This window comes from Tenebrio molitor, chromosome 5 (assembly GCF_963966145.1).
Source record: "Tenebrio molitor chromosome 5, icTenMoli1.1, whole genome shotgun sequence".
NCBI lineage: Eukaryota > Metazoa > Arthropoda > Insecta > Coleoptera > Tenebrionidae > Tenebrio > Tenebrio molitor.
Genome location: NC_091050.1, coordinates 20,641,327 through 20,660,835, shown reverse-complemented (window position 1 = coordinate 20,660,835; position 19,509 = coordinate 20,641,327). Strand labels below are relative to the sequence as shown.

General features: G+C 34.9%; 2 protein-coding genes across 2 annotated transcripts; one reads left to right on the top strand and one right to left on the bottom strand.

Moving 5' to 3' along the window:
- Window positions 1–1,876: 1,876 nt before the first annotated feature.
- Window positions 1,877–8,157, bottom strand: LOC138131936 (clavesin-2-like). Its single transcript, XM_069049217.1, has 6 exons — window positions 8,043–8,157; window positions 7,670–7,816; window positions 3,860–3,954; window positions 3,661–3,811; window positions 3,303–3,496; window positions 1,877–3,248 (listed from the first exon to the last, which is right to left on the bottom strand). Exons 2-6 carry the CDS (start codon window positions 7,809–7,811, stop codon window positions 2,946–2,948), a joined length of 885 nt encoding a protein of 294 aa, XP_068905318.1. The 5' UTR covers window positions 7,812–7,816; window positions 8,043–8,157; the 3' UTR covers window positions 1,877–2,945.
- Window positions 8,158–16,564: 8,407 nt separating this feature from the next.
- Window positions 16,565–19,018, top strand: LOC138130411 (zinc finger MYM-type protein 1-like). The gene has a single exon (XM_069046854.1). The coding sequence runs from the start codon at window positions 16,565–16,567 to the stop codon at window positions 19,016–19,018; it is 2,454 nt and encodes an 817-aa protein (XP_068902955.1).
- The last annotated feature ends 491 nt before the right edge of the window (window positions 19,019–19,509 follow it).

The window sequence follows — 19,509 nt, the reverse complement described above, 5'->3', positions numbered from 1 at the left end:
TTCATTAGGTTAATTTACTTTTTTAGCATTCTCAAATTAGTGGCATATTTATAATTAAAGGGCGAGAATTGCAAATTAGAAACAGAGCGCTTCATCGTAAAAAATAACTAGAATCGTGTGCACGTAACCAAGCAAAGTAGAAAGGAAGTGGGTAGAAAACGCAGACAACAGGGTAACGGTAAAGCCAGGTAGTCGTAGAAATCAGAGGTGTGAGTGAGAGAGAGAGAAAGAAAACTACGAATTAATTATTAATTAGAACAGTTTTGGGGAATCAAACCAATGTAGAACAATTTTTAGAAGCAGCAGATCAACGGAATTTAGTTGCATGACATGAACCTATGTAACAGCGTTTCAAGCCCAATTTAGGTTTCAAAATAATGTTAATTGTAATTCTGTTTGTTTCATTTTAATTTTGTTTGTTCCATTTTAATTCTGTTTGTGTTAGAAAAAATTCGAATTCATAAAGTTGCGCCACAATTCGGGATGATTTCGCAACGTCATGCATCGCCATGGCACCACCAGAACACCCTCGCCCCTTCGACCCCCCGATGACGATGTATGAAAACGAGGTGGTGTGATTATTGGTATCACCATACTGGGTGCCCCAAAATTCACGGAACAACTCAATGAGGCAATGTCAATTCATATTACAAAATAACGAGAAAAATAATTAAAAAATTCTATACCTCTTAGATTTGAAGATATGGGGGCCCAAAAGGTGCAGCTTTGATATCATTTATTTTAAATAATAATTTTTTTTTTGACTATTTGTCTTTTACTAGCCAGTGGCCTAATAATTTTGAACGATTGTGATCAGGTTTGCAATTATTTTCTTCATTATTTCCAGCATTTCCAAGTAGTAATTTTATGTTCTTTTTACCTCAAATAGCGTACGGCAACACGGCTTTGATTTTTCCCTCTCGTTTCTAAGGATACAACAAAAATGAAATATTTGCAGACCATTGGGATGCATAGAATGTTTTTAAATGTTGCCACATTTAGTGTCACGAATAGGTCCATATCTTCTACAAAAAAGAAGATTGATTTTTTTAAACATTTTTACCTGATCTCTTAATGACTACTTAACAACGTACTACTACGTTGTTCCGCGAATTTTGGGGCACCCAGTATATGGTCGCCTCTATGGTCCGAGTACGCGGTCATGATGATGAAATATGGGGGATGGGGGTAGTATATAAGTCAAAATGTTAAGAGGGGAGAGGCATTCACACATTGACTCTCTCCCTCAAAGTCTAATGTGTCATCAGCAAATGTATCATCAGCAAATGTGTCTTCAATAAAAACGTTTCTCAAAATAACAGTGTTTTAAAATAATTTCTAACATTTGTTTCATTTTAATTCTGTTTAATTCTTGGTGCTGATTTTTAATATTGTATAGAATCAGTAATTCAGTGTTCCTGTTAATTCTGTTTGTTCCATTTTTTAGACTGTTTGTTTCTTGATGTTGAGGTTTATTATTGTATAGAGTCAGTAATTTAGTGTTCTTTTTCAGAGTACTAATTCAACAATAAATTATGTACATTCGGTCGGGTCCTAACAAAAGTTTAAATTTAAACATTTAAAATAATGGTGGAAAACGAAAACTGTAATTTCAAAAGTTCTAGAGATATCGAAAAGGTGTCGCGATCGGCGTAAAGTAGAACCGAACTGATTGGTCACTTTAGTCAAGTAGGGGTTGCGAAAGTGGGGTGCGCCAGAAATGATAACACCGAATGCGGAACGGGAAACAAGGTTTTTTTTTTTTTTTGGTTCACTCGGGGTCTGATCTCTAAAGTAGCCATTTTGTACCACGTACTTTGACTAACGACAGTTAGTGATTTTTAAAAACCACTAGTAAGTACAAGTAGGTTAAATAATTTGATCCCACCTTCCATCCTTTCGTTCTTTCAGTGAAAGCGTAAAATGACTAGGTAAATAAAACCATTAATTGATTTTGATTTAACATATTTGTTGTTAATGAAGTTCCACAATGTATTTTTTATTTTACAAACAGAACAAACGTTTTGCCATTCGCTACTTGAACTGCTATTGATCAGCAATTTGTTTGCAACATACAATACATCGGTGACATTCTGTAGTTGGTACTTTTAAAAAGTGGTATAATAAATTCTGAAAGATACTACGCCATGGTCGAAGTTTGATAGGTACGTTATTGAAGTACAGCAACATTTTCTTGTTGTCTAGTCCAGATCTTTTTTTTCTTCCTTCAGTAGAATTTGAAAATTACATCATCAAACCGAAAACAGTTGGAATAGTTAAAAGAAACTGGTTAGAACTTAGAAGGACTGATTAGGGAAACGTTTCTATTGTCGCACGTTATTGCATGTACGAGTATATAAAATTAATTAAATAATAGTTATTTGTACTATGCCGGCCAAAAAATTTTGGCCGTCATTGTCTGTCAATTCAAACACTTTACTTGAATGTCAAGAAAGTGACGGCCAAAATTTTTTGGCCGCCATAGTATACCCTATTACATTATCATGCACAGATAGCTTTTAACGTCAGCTTAATGAATGCCAAGTTCTGATAGAAAAATACCTCTCTCAACAAAGTACGAGTATGATTTAATAACAATAATAAGCGATTAAAATCACAAAAGTAATGAGTTGAAAACCTTTTCAAATACTAAATATGAACGAAAAATGCAATGACAGATATACCTACTTTTCAAACTAACAGAATAGCTTCTTGGATTCTTGATTTAATTTTTAAATACCGAAACACAATGAATGCTTTGTAAAATGTAGTTTGGGTTGCATTTTTGCCCGGTCGGGCTCGTCATCTTACGCGAATAACCCTGTATGTTTTGAAAACTCCCAATGCGAAAAATGATAGTGCCAGAGTGCCAGCAACAAATATCTGACCAAACATATTTTTTCTTGCTATAATAATTACTACGTTCTTATTTTTCTAGTCTGTTTCTATTTGCTATTTTTTTTAATTTCAGGATCATATCCCAACGATCGAAGTTCCTTCCTTACTGTTTCATATTTGCTGAGATCTTCAAACCAATGGCTATTATCGAAATGGGGCTGCGTTCCTCCATATGCTTCGGGCAAATACTTTGGATTTATATGTTCATGTAAGCTCTCAGTGCTGCGGTGGAAATATATTTTCTTTTTTATTTTCCCGTGCAAGAAAGGCTTGAATATAGTCAGCAACATCTCCAAAGTCCACGAGTGGTTAATGACGTGCACAACATCTACTCTAGTCGGGTGTGACGTCTAACAACAGAGATAACAAGACCCAGTTGTAAATGAAGAACTAAGACAGCTTACCATTCCAAACTCTACAATTTTTTGAGCTACATTGGGAGTCAAGTATAAAGCCTGGCGCATTGAAATATTCTGGAGATCTATAACGCAAATTACACCTTTTATTTGCATTCTTGGTTCGAATCCACCGAGTTCAAGAACAAGAAGGGTTGCTTGCAACATCTCCTCCACAGTTGAAACATCTGGGTCCCAGTTACCTAAAAATATAAAAATTATAGTGAATTAGTCGATTTTGTCGTGTCTCATTAAAACAAATAATTAACGAAATCCTATTGCTAAAACAGGAAACATTTTGAAAACTAAAATCCTATTAAAAATGAAATAGACATTTTCGCGATCAAAGTGGTTCTGTTGAACCTACCGAACTTATAAATGATCATTCTTTTCCCAGTTTGATCTTTATAAGGAGGAACATGCATTATATCTTGCAGTGTCATCTCTATCAGTAGGTCAAGACCAACACCTTCGTACAAATTTCTGTTCTCCTCTCTAAAGTCGTTGTAACGGACAAACTAAAAATCTGCTTTGTTCAAAATTAAGACAACTGTTAAAATACTTACAAGCTTGTATGCAGCTTCTAGATGAAACTTTCGACTTCTTAAAAAACGCAATAGAAATGAATCGTCAGTTCTTGGTGGTGTACATTCACCTCTAGCTGTAAATAAAAATAATAGATGAAGATGAAGAAGTAAGCATAAAATGGTTTTAGAAAAGAAGTATAGGATATAATGTTGCTGCAGAATATTTTTACCCATTCTGAAGTCGGCCTTACACCAAGGCAACAATTGGGAACATGTTACCTGCAACATTTTTAGTAATGTTGCCGGTCATTACTAAAAAATATTGCCAGCATCATTTTTTTAGGATTCCATGATAACTCTGTTAGGAGTTATTAATTAAAACAAGACGTCAAAATTTTTTTTTTTGTGCAAATTTATAATTATTTCAACAAAGTTGCTCATTTATTCAAAACAAAAGACAACAGGATCACTACTTAACTCTGTTTTGAATAAAAACAACAACATTGCTAGAATAATTCTTGAGAATAAGAGATTGTTTTGAGCAAATCTGTTTAATTTCCTTCTTCAACTGAATATAAAAAGGTACAAAAAATTTATTTTTGTCATTTTGTTTTAATGAATACCTCCTAACAGGGTTATCAGTATCACAGAATCCTAAAAAAAAACATGCATAAAATGAGAGGGCACCACACATTAAAATTTGAAATTATTCTTTAGTTTCTGTTTTAGCTGACTCATGCTGCATGTATTATAAACCTGTGTTCGGTTATGTTGAAGAATGCCAATAATTTTTAAGAACAATATTACAACTGGTAGGTTTTCTACTTTTGTTCCATTTAAAATTTACTCCTAGCACATATGTCAAACACGAGATTATCTTAAGTGTAATATTAGAGTGGTTTCTTTCCTAAAAATGCCTTTAAAATGCTCTAGTCACCTTGAAACTTTATTTTTGAAGATTATATGGTAAAAAAGAAAAAGTTTCTTAAAGGTCACTTTACTAAATGTATAAGTTTCCGAAGAAATGGCTTAAGTTGTTGCTAGAAAAGTTGACCAGAAATGCTTTTTTTAGGATCTGTCAGTTCATCTGTCACTTTAATTTAAAATTCCTCCTATTTTTGATCCGCTTGGCGATTAGGGCGGTGGTCCTGTTAAAATCACTGGATCACTGCCCCTTTGACTCTCCCTAGGCACTGTCTACACCACACAAATCCGCCGTGAATTTCCCTTTTTCTGTCGCTGGTTCCCACGATTTATACCTTTTGTCCCTCTCTCTGCGCGGGTTTTTCTGCGGAAGTCAGTGTACGTTGTTGTCGCGATGGGTTCTAGAACGTTGTAGTGTAATCGCGAAGATTTTACAAGCGCGCGGCGATTTAAATCGTAACACTACCTATAATCTGTTTCAAAATCAAAAATCCACCACCTGTGGAATTATGTTGGCAGAAAAAAAGAAATCCCTAGAATAAGTCTCATTTTTTTGGGTTGGCCCAACCTCCCGCCAAAGTTTGACATTGAATTGTTGAGTTTTTTACGTAACACAAAATAATTATTATGTACAAAAAGGTTTTAGCTATAGCTGGAACGTTATGGATGTGGATTGGGGACTTGTCGTTAAGTTGGCACTACCAGCAAAAGTAACTAAACGCGCCAATAAGGTTATTGGAATTTATGACAGATCTCACTAATGTACAGTTCAATCATAAGTTTTAAGCAACCTTGAGTTTGACAATCTATATCCAAAACATTTCGACTATACCATATCATAACTTTTGAGTGATATAATAAAATGAGACACGATGAATTACGACCTAAACGACTGTCAACAGTTTTCTTTCATAACCCCACTTTTTCCTGACACTTGCAAACACACTAAAAGCAAAAGTTAGCGACGTTGTCGGTTGTATTTTCGAGATAAAATGCAGTGTTGGTGGATTTTTGATTCTGAAACAGATTATACTGCTATTAATCAATCATGCAGCATAGCATATGTAGCAGACTGTTGTTTTTGTTTTTGTGTTTAGAGAGAGGTAATAGTAACGCGCGGGTAATGATGGCTATTACTTTTGACCATGAGGATGATTTTGTGTCACGAGCCGAAGACGAGTGAGTAATAGCAATTACCCCTTAGTAGAATACTATACTTTTTCACGACTTAAATACGTTTCATTATTAGACAAACTGAAATTAATGTTATTAAGTACTTTGATGCATACTTGATACCATTGCATTAAAATTTGTGATTCGACTTCATAAACCACACTCACCGGCAGAAAAAGCGGAACACCATTATTATTTAAAAATCTATCGTCGCGGTATGTGGTTGCTCTTTTTCAATCAGTCTTTTGAAACCTTCTAACAGCTCGGTGACAACTAGCAAGAGAAGCCTCAATAGCATTAGATGCATAACGGAAACAACAACAGTCTTCAACCAAAGCTACTGCTCTGGCAATATTTACACCAGCTAGAGACATTTTTTTACGTTCTGCACTTAAATTCGAAGTTAACAACAATAAAAAATTACAAAAGATATAAAAATCTAACCAGGTTGCTTGATTATTATAAAAATGGTAAATTTAAGAAAAGAAGGTTTTTAAGCAAAAAATTTGTTTTTATTCGAAATTGCTAATAAAATAGCCTATGCTAATGTTCAAGGTTATGTTTGCTATCATCGCCTCCTGGTCAAAATAGGTACATCAAAATAGGTATTATGGGAATAATTTGTTGTTGACTAATTAGTGTTCCGTTTTTTTTGCCGGTGAGTGTAGAATGAATAGACTGTAATTAATGGTATTTTGCGCATTGAAAACGTTGTTTAAATCAATAAACTTAATTTATTTTTCACTTTAGTATAATTGCATGATAACTTATAGGATACGAAATACGTAAGCATGTCCATAACAACCGGGGCATAATACAGGGCGTAATAAGAATAAGCGGGTGTAATAAGATAATAAACGGGCGTAATGAATTCATAACGCCCTCATCAATTCATAATTGCAAAGATACCAATTTTTTTTTTAAAGAACACGTATAGTGAAAAATAAAATTTTGTATGCACCACGGCGTCACCGAATGATTACGCCCATCGAACGATATCCATCTCTCGGGCTAAAGCCCTCGAGCTGGATTCATCGTTCTCCGGGCGTAATCCTCGTTGTAACGCCCTTGGTGCATAAATAGGTATTAAAAAACTTCTCGTCGTCAATGTCATTGTTATGAAAAATTCAGAATTATTGATAATTTTGATAAATGATTATATTGAAATGAGCACCAAAAATCAATGTTTTTGAGTAATACTTAGTGATAATTAGTGATTTAACTAAGTAAATATCACACAGATTTAATTGTTCTGTGATAGGTAATAAATTCGTATTCTACTTTTTCCGGCAGGTTGCAACAATACATAAAACTTATTGATTTGAAATACCGCGTGCTAAATGTGCGAAATTTGAAATAATAACCCTTTGGAACATATAAAAAAATTGGATTTAAGGTGCTAGTAGTGGAAAAAAATAGTATCCTTACCACAGTTGAGAAGACCATTACCATTAATAACCTTCGTTAATAATATGCTATTCTTATCTACAACTAATTATTTTGTACATAAAAACTGATGTTTAATGAACTAAGAGTGTTAATGAGCTAATGAAAAATTTTAGTATAATAATAATAATAATTACCGCCATTGTAAGAGAATTAGTGCTTTGAGTCAACCTTCAAAGATGTAGGAATATCTTAAGTAGTCGTAATTGAAAGAAAGTTTTAATATCAAATCAAAAACAGGAAGATCAATATTTTTAGCAAATCACAAAAAACTGTAGAAATACTCGTAGTTATCTGTTTACTTACAATAAATCATATCTCTCAATTCCGAAATCATCTGGCTCTTTGTGTCTGAATTCTCTCCAATATTATCTTTGGCCCAGTCCAACAATTCCTGCGAGGGCTCTTCTAGCTCAAGCACGAATTTCATTTCTTCGTCTTTTGACATTTCAGCTGAAATGCCAAATATCGAAGAAGTGACTTTGTTAAATAATGTGTACGAAAATGAGAATGTGAACCTGAAGTTAATTTCCATTACACAATTTTTTTATCACATTGCTAATTATGGTTAAATGACAAAAAAAAATCATGTGTGAACTAATAAAGTAAAGTATGATCAATATGAAAAGAGATACGGGGTGACTACGGAAAATAAAATATTTGTAAATTTGCAGCGTACCTTAATAAACTGTCACTTTCAACTTTCCACAGCTAACCCTTAACTGTTTATTTTACTTGGTTGCTATTTGATTGATTTGACTTACCAGTCATCGCTACCGACTGGTCTTAATCACACTAGTTGCTATTGATCATGAGCATTATTTTTATGTGTAAAAATAATAATCCAAACCTGTTTGTTGCGCCTTGCACCCACCAGTGGTTAAAATTTACACGTGGATTTCCATAACACTTTGTATACTTACCGAATGAGGAGAGGGACACATAGATTGCTTAACTTCTCCCATTAAAGATTAATTTTAACTGAACTGTATGTTAGAAAAAGCAACTCTTTAAAAGTATAATCGGGATATACGAGGGGGATATTGATATATTTTTAGCCCACAATAAAAGCAATAAAATTTGAAACTCAAAATATTTTAATATTCAACGTGGTCTCCTCTTAAATTAGTACACTTAGTAGGTACAGCGAGCCTGTAACCCTTGTAAAAAAAAAATTCGTCTTGCTTTGCAAACCATCCCTCCACAGCTTCTATATGATTGTTGCAAGAGAATTTTAGACTTTTTTTCAACTGAGGAGACAGATGATAGTCCGAGGAGGCTGAATGTGGAGAATAGGACGGGTGTTCCAGTAATTCGAACCATAGATCCCGATTTTTAATTCATTTCAATGTGTGCAGGTGCAAAAACAACACACCTTTCTTGCCTTTTTTCCTTGATTTCTCTCGTAGGGTGGTTAGTAATTCAGAGTAATATCCTTCAGTTATTGTTTGGCCTTTTTCCAGATAATCTATTGTAATTACTCCACGGATATTCCAAAAAACTGAAGCAAGAACTTTTCCAGCTGATTTTTGCCCTCGAAATTTCTTTGGACTTGGAGAATCACGAGGCTTTTATTGCATCGACTGCTGTTTTGTTTCTCAGTCATAAAAATGGACCCAAGTTTCATCCATGGTCACAACACGGCTCAAAACGTCTGCATCTTCTTCAAAACGGGTACAGATTGAGTGCGATGCTTTCACACGTGCTCGCTTTTGATCTGCATTAAAGCATTTCGGAATCCATTCTGCCGAATTTTTTTTTCATATAGTTTGTCCAGCGAGAGATTGGTTGACATAAAAATCACTAAATTCTACGTAAAGTAGTGGAGCGCACGTAAAATTTGAAATATATCCTTCAAGCAGTAACATTTTTGCCCTGAAATTATGCTCTAATTAATGTATTCTAGAGCATTTTGTAGTGTTGGGTTAATTTAATAAAATTTAAAATCTCCCAATCTCTCGCTGGACGAAGTTTACCTATATCGACGTGAACTATGTTCTGAACATATTCATACGAAATCTTTAGTGTCTCAGCAATGTGTTTCAGCCCAATTTGACGGTCTGCTAATATCATGTCATGAACTACATCAATATTTTCGAGGGTAGACACCTAGATCGATTTTCCTGGTCTTTCTCATCTTCAACAGAAAGTCTTCTTCTTTTGAATGATTCAATTACAATCTTTTTACTTTATTGTTTAAGTCTTTGTTGTTTTCTGAATAAGTTGCGGGCATTATTTTATCATTACTTTACAAATTTTATCAAAAAACTTTAACGATAAAAATCAAACATAACCTCGATGACAGAAAAACTTGACGTTTTAGGTTGGTCGTACGTCAAAACTGCCCGCCAAATTTGAAATATTTCAGCGGTTCCCCCAAAAAACTGATTCCTTTGATTCTCTTGTAAACCATTCACATCTGTATAAGGCAAGTTGGGTTATTTTGCTTTTTTTTAACAGGTGCTAGAGCTAAAGTCAAAACGAAACATGACAGGGCGGAGCTTAGGATGCGCGCTCGCTGAGGAGAGGCGTATCATACAGTCGTCAGTTTAGGGGCAAAACTTAACTAAAACTCAATTTTCTTCACCTGATGAAAGACATTCTACACCGAGGTCATCTACTTTTGCTGTAAAACCACTAATAGAATAATAAAAACTATCTTCATCTCCATAACATTCCTCCAACACCCTCTTATAGCGTAAATAAAAGAAAATGTTTGACTCCGCCACTGTCATATACGTAAGCTGGATTCAACTGCTCTACATTAGTCTTCTGCGCAAACCACGTGATGTCATGTTTCGTTTTGACTTTAGCTCTACCTCAGGTTAAAATATCTCCACAACTTTCAAAATCAGACTGTATAAGTGCCATATAAACATCTAAATTATCGATCTCAATGTAAGGTGTGTTGTTTACACCGTAAGTAAGTTGTTTGTCCAGACAGACAATTATATTAAAAAATATGATCTAGCGTAAAAGAACAATAAATTAATACATTTGTTTACAACCAGCTGATGAAAAGAGTCTTGTAGATGACGGATTTATAATTTCTTGTTGTGAAGACTAATGACAATGAATATTAGTAAGAGATTGAGGTAAACATTACTTAAACTTAAGCTATAATCATACCACATCTTTGAGGAAACAACAAATTAATCATCAGTATTTCTACTCCGGTAGGTAGGTACTAGAGTTAGAACTTTTTCTAAAGAAGCCATGTCGTCATCCACGCAGGAACCAATTTGTGTAAATTTCAGAATGCGCATGTGCAGCTGTCAATCATTAACAGATTTTTCCATTGGCGTCGTATTATCTGTAACTTTTTCGATTTCCGGTGTCTTTTGTACTATCTGAGTGATTGGAGTTTGTTTTTATAACTAGGTACTCTCTTTGTGGAAATTGAACTCCGTAAGTATTGATATCTTTACGTATTTTATGATTATCATTATTTGTGAAAACAAATTTAAATTGATTTATACGCTATGCTACTGGGGCGGATACATAAGTGACGTCATAACAATCCTCGCGCAACTGCGATGACGACATGGTTTCTTTACAAAAAGTTCTTCTAACTCTAGTTCAGTCAGTAGGGGATTTTGCATTACAAAAGGTGGAATAGTAATGACTAATGATTTTGAAATATGTTGTTTAAGTAGTGACCCTGATGAAAAATAGGTACAAGTTTTCAACCTTGAGGGCGGTGAGCGTGAGTCGCCATTTTGAATGAAAGGTGCAAAAAACATGTTTTCACCGAATAACTCGATAACCGTTTATTAATTCATTAGGTATAATAAGAAAAATGTTCAAATAAACAAACCCAAGATACATCCGCACTACATCTTGAATAATAACCTTCTCCGTCAATGCATATCTACCAGTGGCGGCTCGTCAGGGTAGGCAAGGTAGGCGCCGCCTACCCAGACTTTGCCAAAGATATAAATTTATTCAAGTTAAAATTTATTAATAAATATAATTTAATAACTTTGAAATGTAATTTTTAATTTTTGTTTGTCTACATTATCGAATGTTTTATCCATTAGCAGCGCGCAATGAATCTCCGCCAATAACTTTGCACTGTCTACCAATACTTTGGTTTGAATCATGTGTGCTACGCTATCGTAAGCGAGGGCAGGCGACTGCACGCCTAAGCTAAATTTCATCTGAATTTTGCGAACGTGAGAGATTACCCTCTCTCTCTCTTTTCTCTTTACACTGTGTCAGAGTGAAATTGACGAGAGGGCAAAATATGTCAATATAGCGTTTAGAAGGCAACCGGATCGGTTGCCTTTGCGGCTTTCCCACCGATTCATTTTCTACCTAGTCTGGGGCGCATGAGTTGTTGCTTCATTTTCTTCAAAATTCAGATGATTTTACAGATGTTATAATAAGTACATTTTCATTTATAAAGGATAGACATTTACAAAAAGTAGGTAACTTGGTATTGTTAACTTGTATAAACCTCGTGACAAATTAATCAAGGAAAGAAATAAAATCAACTTACTTTTCATTAATAAGCAAACTTGTAACTTGTAACTATTAGTATTATTATAAGTTACTGAATAGTAGTTTTGTAAACATATAATTTTTGTGACCAAAAACATTAATTAATATCTACTGGTGTCAAATTATGTACAATCGCGGCCATCCAAAAGTGAACGATAGCTTGAGAAAATTTCCGTATTTTTCGTTAGATTAAATCAGGCTGTATTCATTGGCGTTCGTGCAGCAGGCGTTACTATTTTAATAATAAAAAGTTGTAATAATAAAAATGAGACTGAGAAGTAATTAATACATTATTAAAGTGAAAGTAAACTTTAGTAAAGAAACCTTTCCAACACCTATTCGCATTGGCCTCTCAAGCCTGTTTTCTTGCCAACTCCTCTTTATATTGAAGATGCAAGTCTTACTGCAATGTAATTCTCTCGCCACAGCAGCCAACGACTAATTTTCTTTTAGCTTTGCAATAGCCCTAGCTGTCTGCATCGGAGTGAGATGTGGCTGATGTAGCGTTTAAAAAAATAGTTTCAATAATTTTTTTATCGCTAGTGTCAAACTTTGACATTTTAGGACGCCTATGATTTAAAGTAAAAATCAAACTATTAAAAAAAAACGTTCACTTTTGGATGGCCGCGATAGTACATAGCCCGTTCGTTAGAAACTTTCTGATTTCCCAAAATCGTATTAATATGAAAATTGGTGGCCGACTATAATCGACTGCTCCAAGCTCAAATAAAATATTTTCAAAATGCCGACACTTCCGGAAATACCGGAAATCGACGTCATCTTTGTTTTTTTAAATAGAAAGGCCCCATTTTAATTATAAATTTGGATTCTACGTTAAATTTTGAGTTTAGAACGTCCTTTTGTTAACACTTATCTGTCATCGTTTTTGACCCACGTCATCTTCTTCTCTAAAAAGTAGGGTTACATGGCCTCATTAAAAAAATATATCTCCTGAACCATTGCAAATAAATAATTGTTTTTTTGTTTATCGAATTCCTGAAAGTTTGGTCGATCTTTTGGCCTATTAGTGACGTTTTTTTAATGTTTCATTCGCCGACTGCAATTTTCAAATTTATGTATTGCCGCCTACCCACACGAAGAGGGTACAAGCCGCCACTGATATCTACAGGATAAATTGATAAAGTATGCATTCGTACAAAAATATCCCGCAACATAACCTCATTAATATCTTCACAGCAATGTGTAATTTCATGCATTAATTCTTCTACTTCTTGTAGCCGCTGTTTGTAGACATTGTAGTGGGGTCAGGGAAACTAGCAGGCCATTCTGGATTAAAATGTTGACTTATTAGACGGTAGTCATAAAATTGTTGCAAGTATGCAGTATTTGCCCTTATGGTATGGGCTGTAGCTCCATAATTTTGGAAATAGCCACGAGTCATGTTGAAGATGTGGGCGTGTTTGTAGTTGGTGGGGGTAATAGTGGGGATGTTTTGGGGCGTTTTGGTAGTTTTGTGGGCGTTTGTTGCGTTTGGTGGGATGTATATCAAACAACACAAAAATGTTTGGAGACAGCTGATGGTGGAATAAACTTAGCAAACTATACTATGTGACAAAGAAAGGTAAACACCCCTTCATTGATCTTGATTTTCTGTTGTCATCCTACGACGTCCGGCCCTGTGTTCACGGCCTTCTTGAGTCCATGCCTGATGACATCTTAAAATGGTGTGTACATATCTGCTAGTTCTTCTGGCAATTTCTCTAACTGACAAACCTGCTTTTCGTAAGCCTACAATCCGCCCTCTTTCAAAGTCACTAAGCTGAGCATGTGACCAAGTCTACGCACTCGCGGCATTTCTCGCCTTACAAAAACATTTTTCAACAAGTTTTCTAAAATTCAAAAGTAAATTTTTTCAATGTACGCTTGCAATAACCCAACCAGCAGCACAAAAGGCAGAATACTGCAGAGGGCTGCAAATTTCATTTCTTATCTGACACAAAACACATTTGCCCGCAAAAATTTATTGAAATAAAACTATAAGTACAGGGTGTTTACCTTTCTTTGTCACGTAGTATATATTTCCCGGGAAGATATAACGGTTTTACAGATCATCGTCACCGCCATCACCACAATCAGCAAAAACAAGAGAAAAATTCAACAAGAGCATTGTCGTTGATACGAGAAATTTACATTTGTGCTCGTCGAGGATTAAATCTCCATTCACCTTTAAGACGTCTTCAAGTTCCATCATTAGAAAATTTAGCTTTCGACTAAAAACATGTTCTTATCTTAAGTATACAGGGTGATTCATATAGTATAATACAAACTTTAACCGGTGGTAGATTCCAACCCCTAGACACTCTTACAAAAATGTCTAGGTTCTAAGGTTAAAATTGTTAAAGACAAAGCATGTTGAAGAGTGTACTACCACCTTTTAAGAACTGCAGATAAATGAAAATATTTTACATTGAAACAATCTGTCGGGCATTGGGCATTGCTGTCAAAATGGAATTAAAGCCACCTTTATAATACCAATATTTTCTCTATAGCAACAATTGGTTGCTTCTATTATGACATTCATGACATTTATTATACATTGGACGTAAAGTGGAATCAATTAGCGAAGAATGGCAATTACTAATAGTGAAAAAACCGATATGGTAATTTTTGCCAATCTATATAAATCACCCTGTATATAGTTTTTATTATAAATATTATTATAATTTTTGTATCTCATTAAATCTATTTTCTGATCAGGTGTGTTATTTTTTCTTAACCTTAACCGAAACAAAATAAAATCCACACACCAATCGAATCGTCACACCCACAACCAGTCAAACACTTACAACCCTACCCACGAAACATCCGAGCATATTTCATGTCAACCCCAACTAACACAAACCAAACCCACTAAACACCCCACCACATCCCACATTAAACCCCACCAACATAAACCAAACCCACGAAACGCAAAAAACGCCCCAAAACATCCCCACTATTACCGGCAGCAACTACAAACACGCCCACAACCCCACCAGGCCCCCGTGCCTGAATTGTTTGTAGCTGTTAATTTTATTTAGCAGCTGTTTGATTGCCTTTCTGGCCTAGTGGGAAAGAGCGCAGACTCTCACGGCACAGGTCCCTGGTTCGAATACCAGTCACGGTGGACCATTTTCTCGTCATCATCTCCATCCGTCCCTCCTTCAATTGCCCGGCCAGCAATTAAGGGTGTATTAAAAAAAAAGGCTCTAGGATGTAGTGGTTAGTACGGTGAGGAGAAAGCTCTCTCTCCACGGCTCGGTGTACTACAAAAGCGGAAACGGGTAGATACCGAAGGACCCCGCAAATACTCGTATATGAATATTGATTGCTTTTCTAAGTACTTTAAAAAGAATTAAACCATTTCTTGTGCAACTCATTGACTCAATACCGTCCAAAAATTCTTGTAGTTTTATTCAATTAAAGTGATGGATCTACTATGTATAGTTGACTCAACTTGCAAAAAACCATTTGTCATTTGCAACAGCATTTTTTCAAAATGTTTGAACTAAATAAAGAAATAAACGCACAAAGGGACCAGAAAATCATAGTTTGGATTGTATATTGTCCATATTAGTACAGTTTTAGAATAATTTCAAATGACTAATGCCATAAAAGTGTTGTTGCAAAGGCAAAGTGGTTTTTTGCAACTTGAATCAACTATACATAATAGTTATTTGTATATCAAGGCCGCGAAATTATTCTTTAACGTACCAAGAGAAAAAAATGTCGTCGAGGCCGCTTGTGGCCGGGCAGACAATCTCGAGGATGTTAAAGTATTTCGCGGCCAAGCTATACACAACATTTTTGTGCAACCGAAAATTTGTAATTATTATAAAACGAATTTATTTAAAACGGTTGTTATACAGGGAGGTACAGTCGCGATCATAAATCTTGGTCGTCAAAGTCATTTTGAACTTTCCCGCATTTGTCACAAATTAAAAATTTTGTCTGCTTAATTAGGTGCAATGTCAAAAGGACGTTCATTTTAAAAATATGTCAAAGTTTTATTCTAAACATATGTTCTTTTAATAGTTAGTACTTAATATATTTTGTTCCAATATACTTTCCGTTGCATTTCTTCTTATACAATTAGCTCTCTGTGTTTTCTCGAAATTCGCGTGGCTCGTGTCAACATTTGCCTTCTTATCATTCAGAGATGGACTAATTTATATGCATTTTGTATGTAAATTGTGTTCTATGCAGGCACGTAACTAAGGGGGGGCCTGGGGTGGCACAGGCCCCCCCAAAAATAATTGTGCCCCCCCGGGTGCCCCTGCAAATTTTAGGTCCAATCCAATACATTATTGTCAGATAATTTCTCTTAATTATGTAGGTAGATACATACTCGTATATTGTTTCTTGAGAAATCGAAACAAAAAATTATCTCACACGAAATAGCTTAGACATGCAGTGTTTACAATAATGTTAAATACCCATACCCAAACATTGCATTTGTGACAGTTCAAATTACATAGATTGGAGTTCCACATAGCGTAAGTTGTGCTGAGAGTCGCAGTTCTCAGGAAGGCGATATTAATTCAGTGCCGAGTGTGGGTACTTGAAACCAAATAAGATGGTATTTTTTACATTAGGTACTTGGGATTTCTTTTATTTTTCTTAATCTCAAATTCAGTCCACATTCAGCATTTAGTCAGTCTTTGCAATTCGGCGTTACGGGATCGTTGGTAACTGAAAATGTTGGAAAAAAAACGTAGCATCGCGGACTATTTTGTTCCGTCTAAGAAATCCAAAGAAGACACTAGTGAAGTGCCAAGTACAAGTAGTGGTGTGACTCATGTGACAGTAAATACAAGTGCCGGGGTAGTTGAAAGTGATACTGTGAGTGACGAGGATTATGACGATACAGATGATTCTACTACGGAAGATGATATTGAATTACACGATGAATCAGATTCTGAAATATCTCAATTTGTGGAATGGATGTCAGAAAGATCACAATCAGGAAGTTCTTCTCAGCAAAGAAGTGTAATAATAACACCTGCAAAACCTGGACCCGGAGACTTATCGCAATTTGTACTGGATGGCCCCAAACAGCCAGGCCGCCAATTTTATCCAAAAACCAGGTTTGCCAATAAATTGCGACAATTTAATAAGAATTGGTATAATTTATTTCCGTGGGTAGAATACAGTATAACTGCCGATGCCGTTTTTTGTTTTGCATGCAGACATTTTTCTACTCACGTTGAGGTTGATAAAACAATTTTTATAAATGTTGGTTTCAAAAATTGGAAAAAAGCAATGGACCAAAACGCCGGTCTAAAATTACATAATGTAAGCCATGAACATAAAAATTCTATGATTAAATGGGCCTCATTTAAAGAAATAAAAATTCGAGATACTAATGTCCAGTCTGTTGCTGCTCAAGTAAATGAGGCACATTTAAATTTGGTAAAAGAAAATAGAGCTTACCTTGGTATTATTGTGGATATATTAATTTATACATGCATACCACAAAGAGGAGACAAGGAGGGAATAGAAAGTAGCAACAGAGGAAATTTTTTGGAACTTTTGACGTTATTCGGAAAATATAACGAAATTGTGAAGAAAAAATTTCTGGCCGACGAAGCTGTTAAAAATGCGAGATACACAAGCCCGCTAATACAAAATCAATTACTATTTGTTATATCTAAAATGCTTTTAGATCAAATTGGGGATGATATTAGAAAAGTTTCATGTTTTGCTGTAATTTGTGATGAAACAAAAGACATAAGCAAAACTGAACAGTTATCTGTCGTAATTAGATATTATTTAGAAGGGGCAATTCACGAAAGATTCATTGGTTTTCGACCAGCCCGGGAATTAAATGCACAGTCTCTTCTTGAATATATCAAAGAGTTGCTAGCAAGGTGTTCAATAGATATCAACAAATGTGTGGCACAAACGTATGATGGTGCCAATGTTATGAGTGGAAGTGTGAATGGAGTCCAAAAACTACTACGAGATGAAGGGGAAAATGCATTATACGTACACTGCTATAACCATAGATTAAATTTGGTGGTGGTGGACATTTGCAAAAATTTGCCGAGTGGCAACTCATTTTTTGGCTTGGTAGAAAATTTGTACGTCTTTATTTCGGGTTCGGCAGTGCATTCTAAATTTGTGCAAATTCAAAAAGACCTTAATCCGAACAAAAAGGTGATTGAACTCAAACGGATTTGTCATGTTAGGTGGACAGCGCAAGTTTTTGCTTGCATATCATTAAAATCAGTATTGGGAGAACTTTTAGTGTTACTTAATAAAATTATTTTGAATCGGGATGATCGTGCCTCTGAAGCAATTGGACTTTTACATCAAATGGATTTTAATTTCGTTTTTAACTTGTGTTTGTATTCAAAAATTTTAACAATATTCAAAAAAGTTAGCGACTTTCTCCAAAAAGTCACTTTTAATTTAACAGAGGCAAATATACTGATTGAATCAATCGTTAGCTCATTCAGCGATATGAGAACCGATTCAAATTCAATGGTATTCCTTGAACTATTTTCTGAGACTAAAAAAATATGTAGTGACAATAATATAAACATACGACCTATTACAAGAGAAAAGAAAATACCAAAAAAATTTGCTTCCTATTTTATTACCGAAGAAATTAAAAGTCTAGAATCTTCAACTGAAACAAATAAGGATCATTTTAAAGTGGAAATATTTTATCCAGTCGTGGACGTAATTTTAAGTGAATTGGACAGACGTTTCAAAAAAAATTCATCAGTAATTTGTGCTATGGATGTTTTGCATCCACAAAATGCGAATTTTCTTAATTTTGAACATTTGAAACCAATGGCTGAACATTATGGATGTAACATGGATATTTTAGAAACAGTTAAAACGAAAGTGGCTAATATTATGGACTTCATAGATATTTTAACTAAGTACGATTTAGTGTTCCCAGAAACTTTAAAACTTGCTGTGATCGTTGTTACAATACCAGTGTCTAGCGCAGCTTGTGAACGAACATTTTCCTCATTAAAACGTATAAAGACTTACTTAAGAAACCGAATGACGGATGAAAGACTGGGTCACCTAGCAATTATTAATATTGAACGTGCGGCTGTCAAACGCTTAGAAACAACAAAAATAGTGGATGAATTTGACGCTTGTCATGGAAATCGTCGAATAATCCTTCATTGACTACTTTTATGGTAAGTAAATAGGTACTACATATATAATTAATATTTGTATCGTATTGAAGTGTATGATGGGCACTCGACTAAAATTATGTTAAAAATATGTTATGTTAAAAAAGCAGGGCTAAACCTCAAAAAATTAAAACTTAAACCGAACATTTTTTATCTTTTACAAGAGTCGTTTCACCTATCCGAGTGCACACTGTATATACTGTCGCGAGCAAAAAAAAACTGGTCGTCAAAATCATGCTTTGACGCAATGGAAAATGCTCCATTGTAAAACGGTCGTAAATATCATAACCTATCATCATTGTTGTTGTTGTTTGACACTAGTTATCACTTTTTCTCATTTTTTGACACTTTGTTGACATGGTCATAATCAGGCAGGGAATTTTTTTAATTTGTGACACTCTAACCAAATTTTGAAATGACATTGACGACCAGAATTTTTTGCTCGCGACAGTACATACATACTTGACCAGACACAGATATAGT

Excerpts from the sequence above, each read along its gene's own strand:
- LOC138131936 (XM_069049217.1), bottom strand. The coding sequence starts at position 7,811 with ATGTCAAAAGACGAAGAAATGAAATTCGTGCTTGAGCTAGAAGAGCCC. Across the intron at positions 3,812-3,859 it reads TAGAAGCTGCATACAAGCTT|TTTGTCCGTTACAACGACTT; the intron begins GTAAGTATTTTA and ends GCAGATTTTTAG. Across the intron at positions 3,497-3,660 it reads AATGATCATTTATAAGTTCG|GTAACTGGGACCCAGATGTT; the intron begins GTAGGTTCAACA and ends TTATATTTTTAG.
- LOC138130411 (XM_069046854.1), top strand. The coding sequence starts at position 16,565 with ATGTTGGAAAAAAAACGTAGCATCGCGGACTATTTTGTTCCGTCTAAG.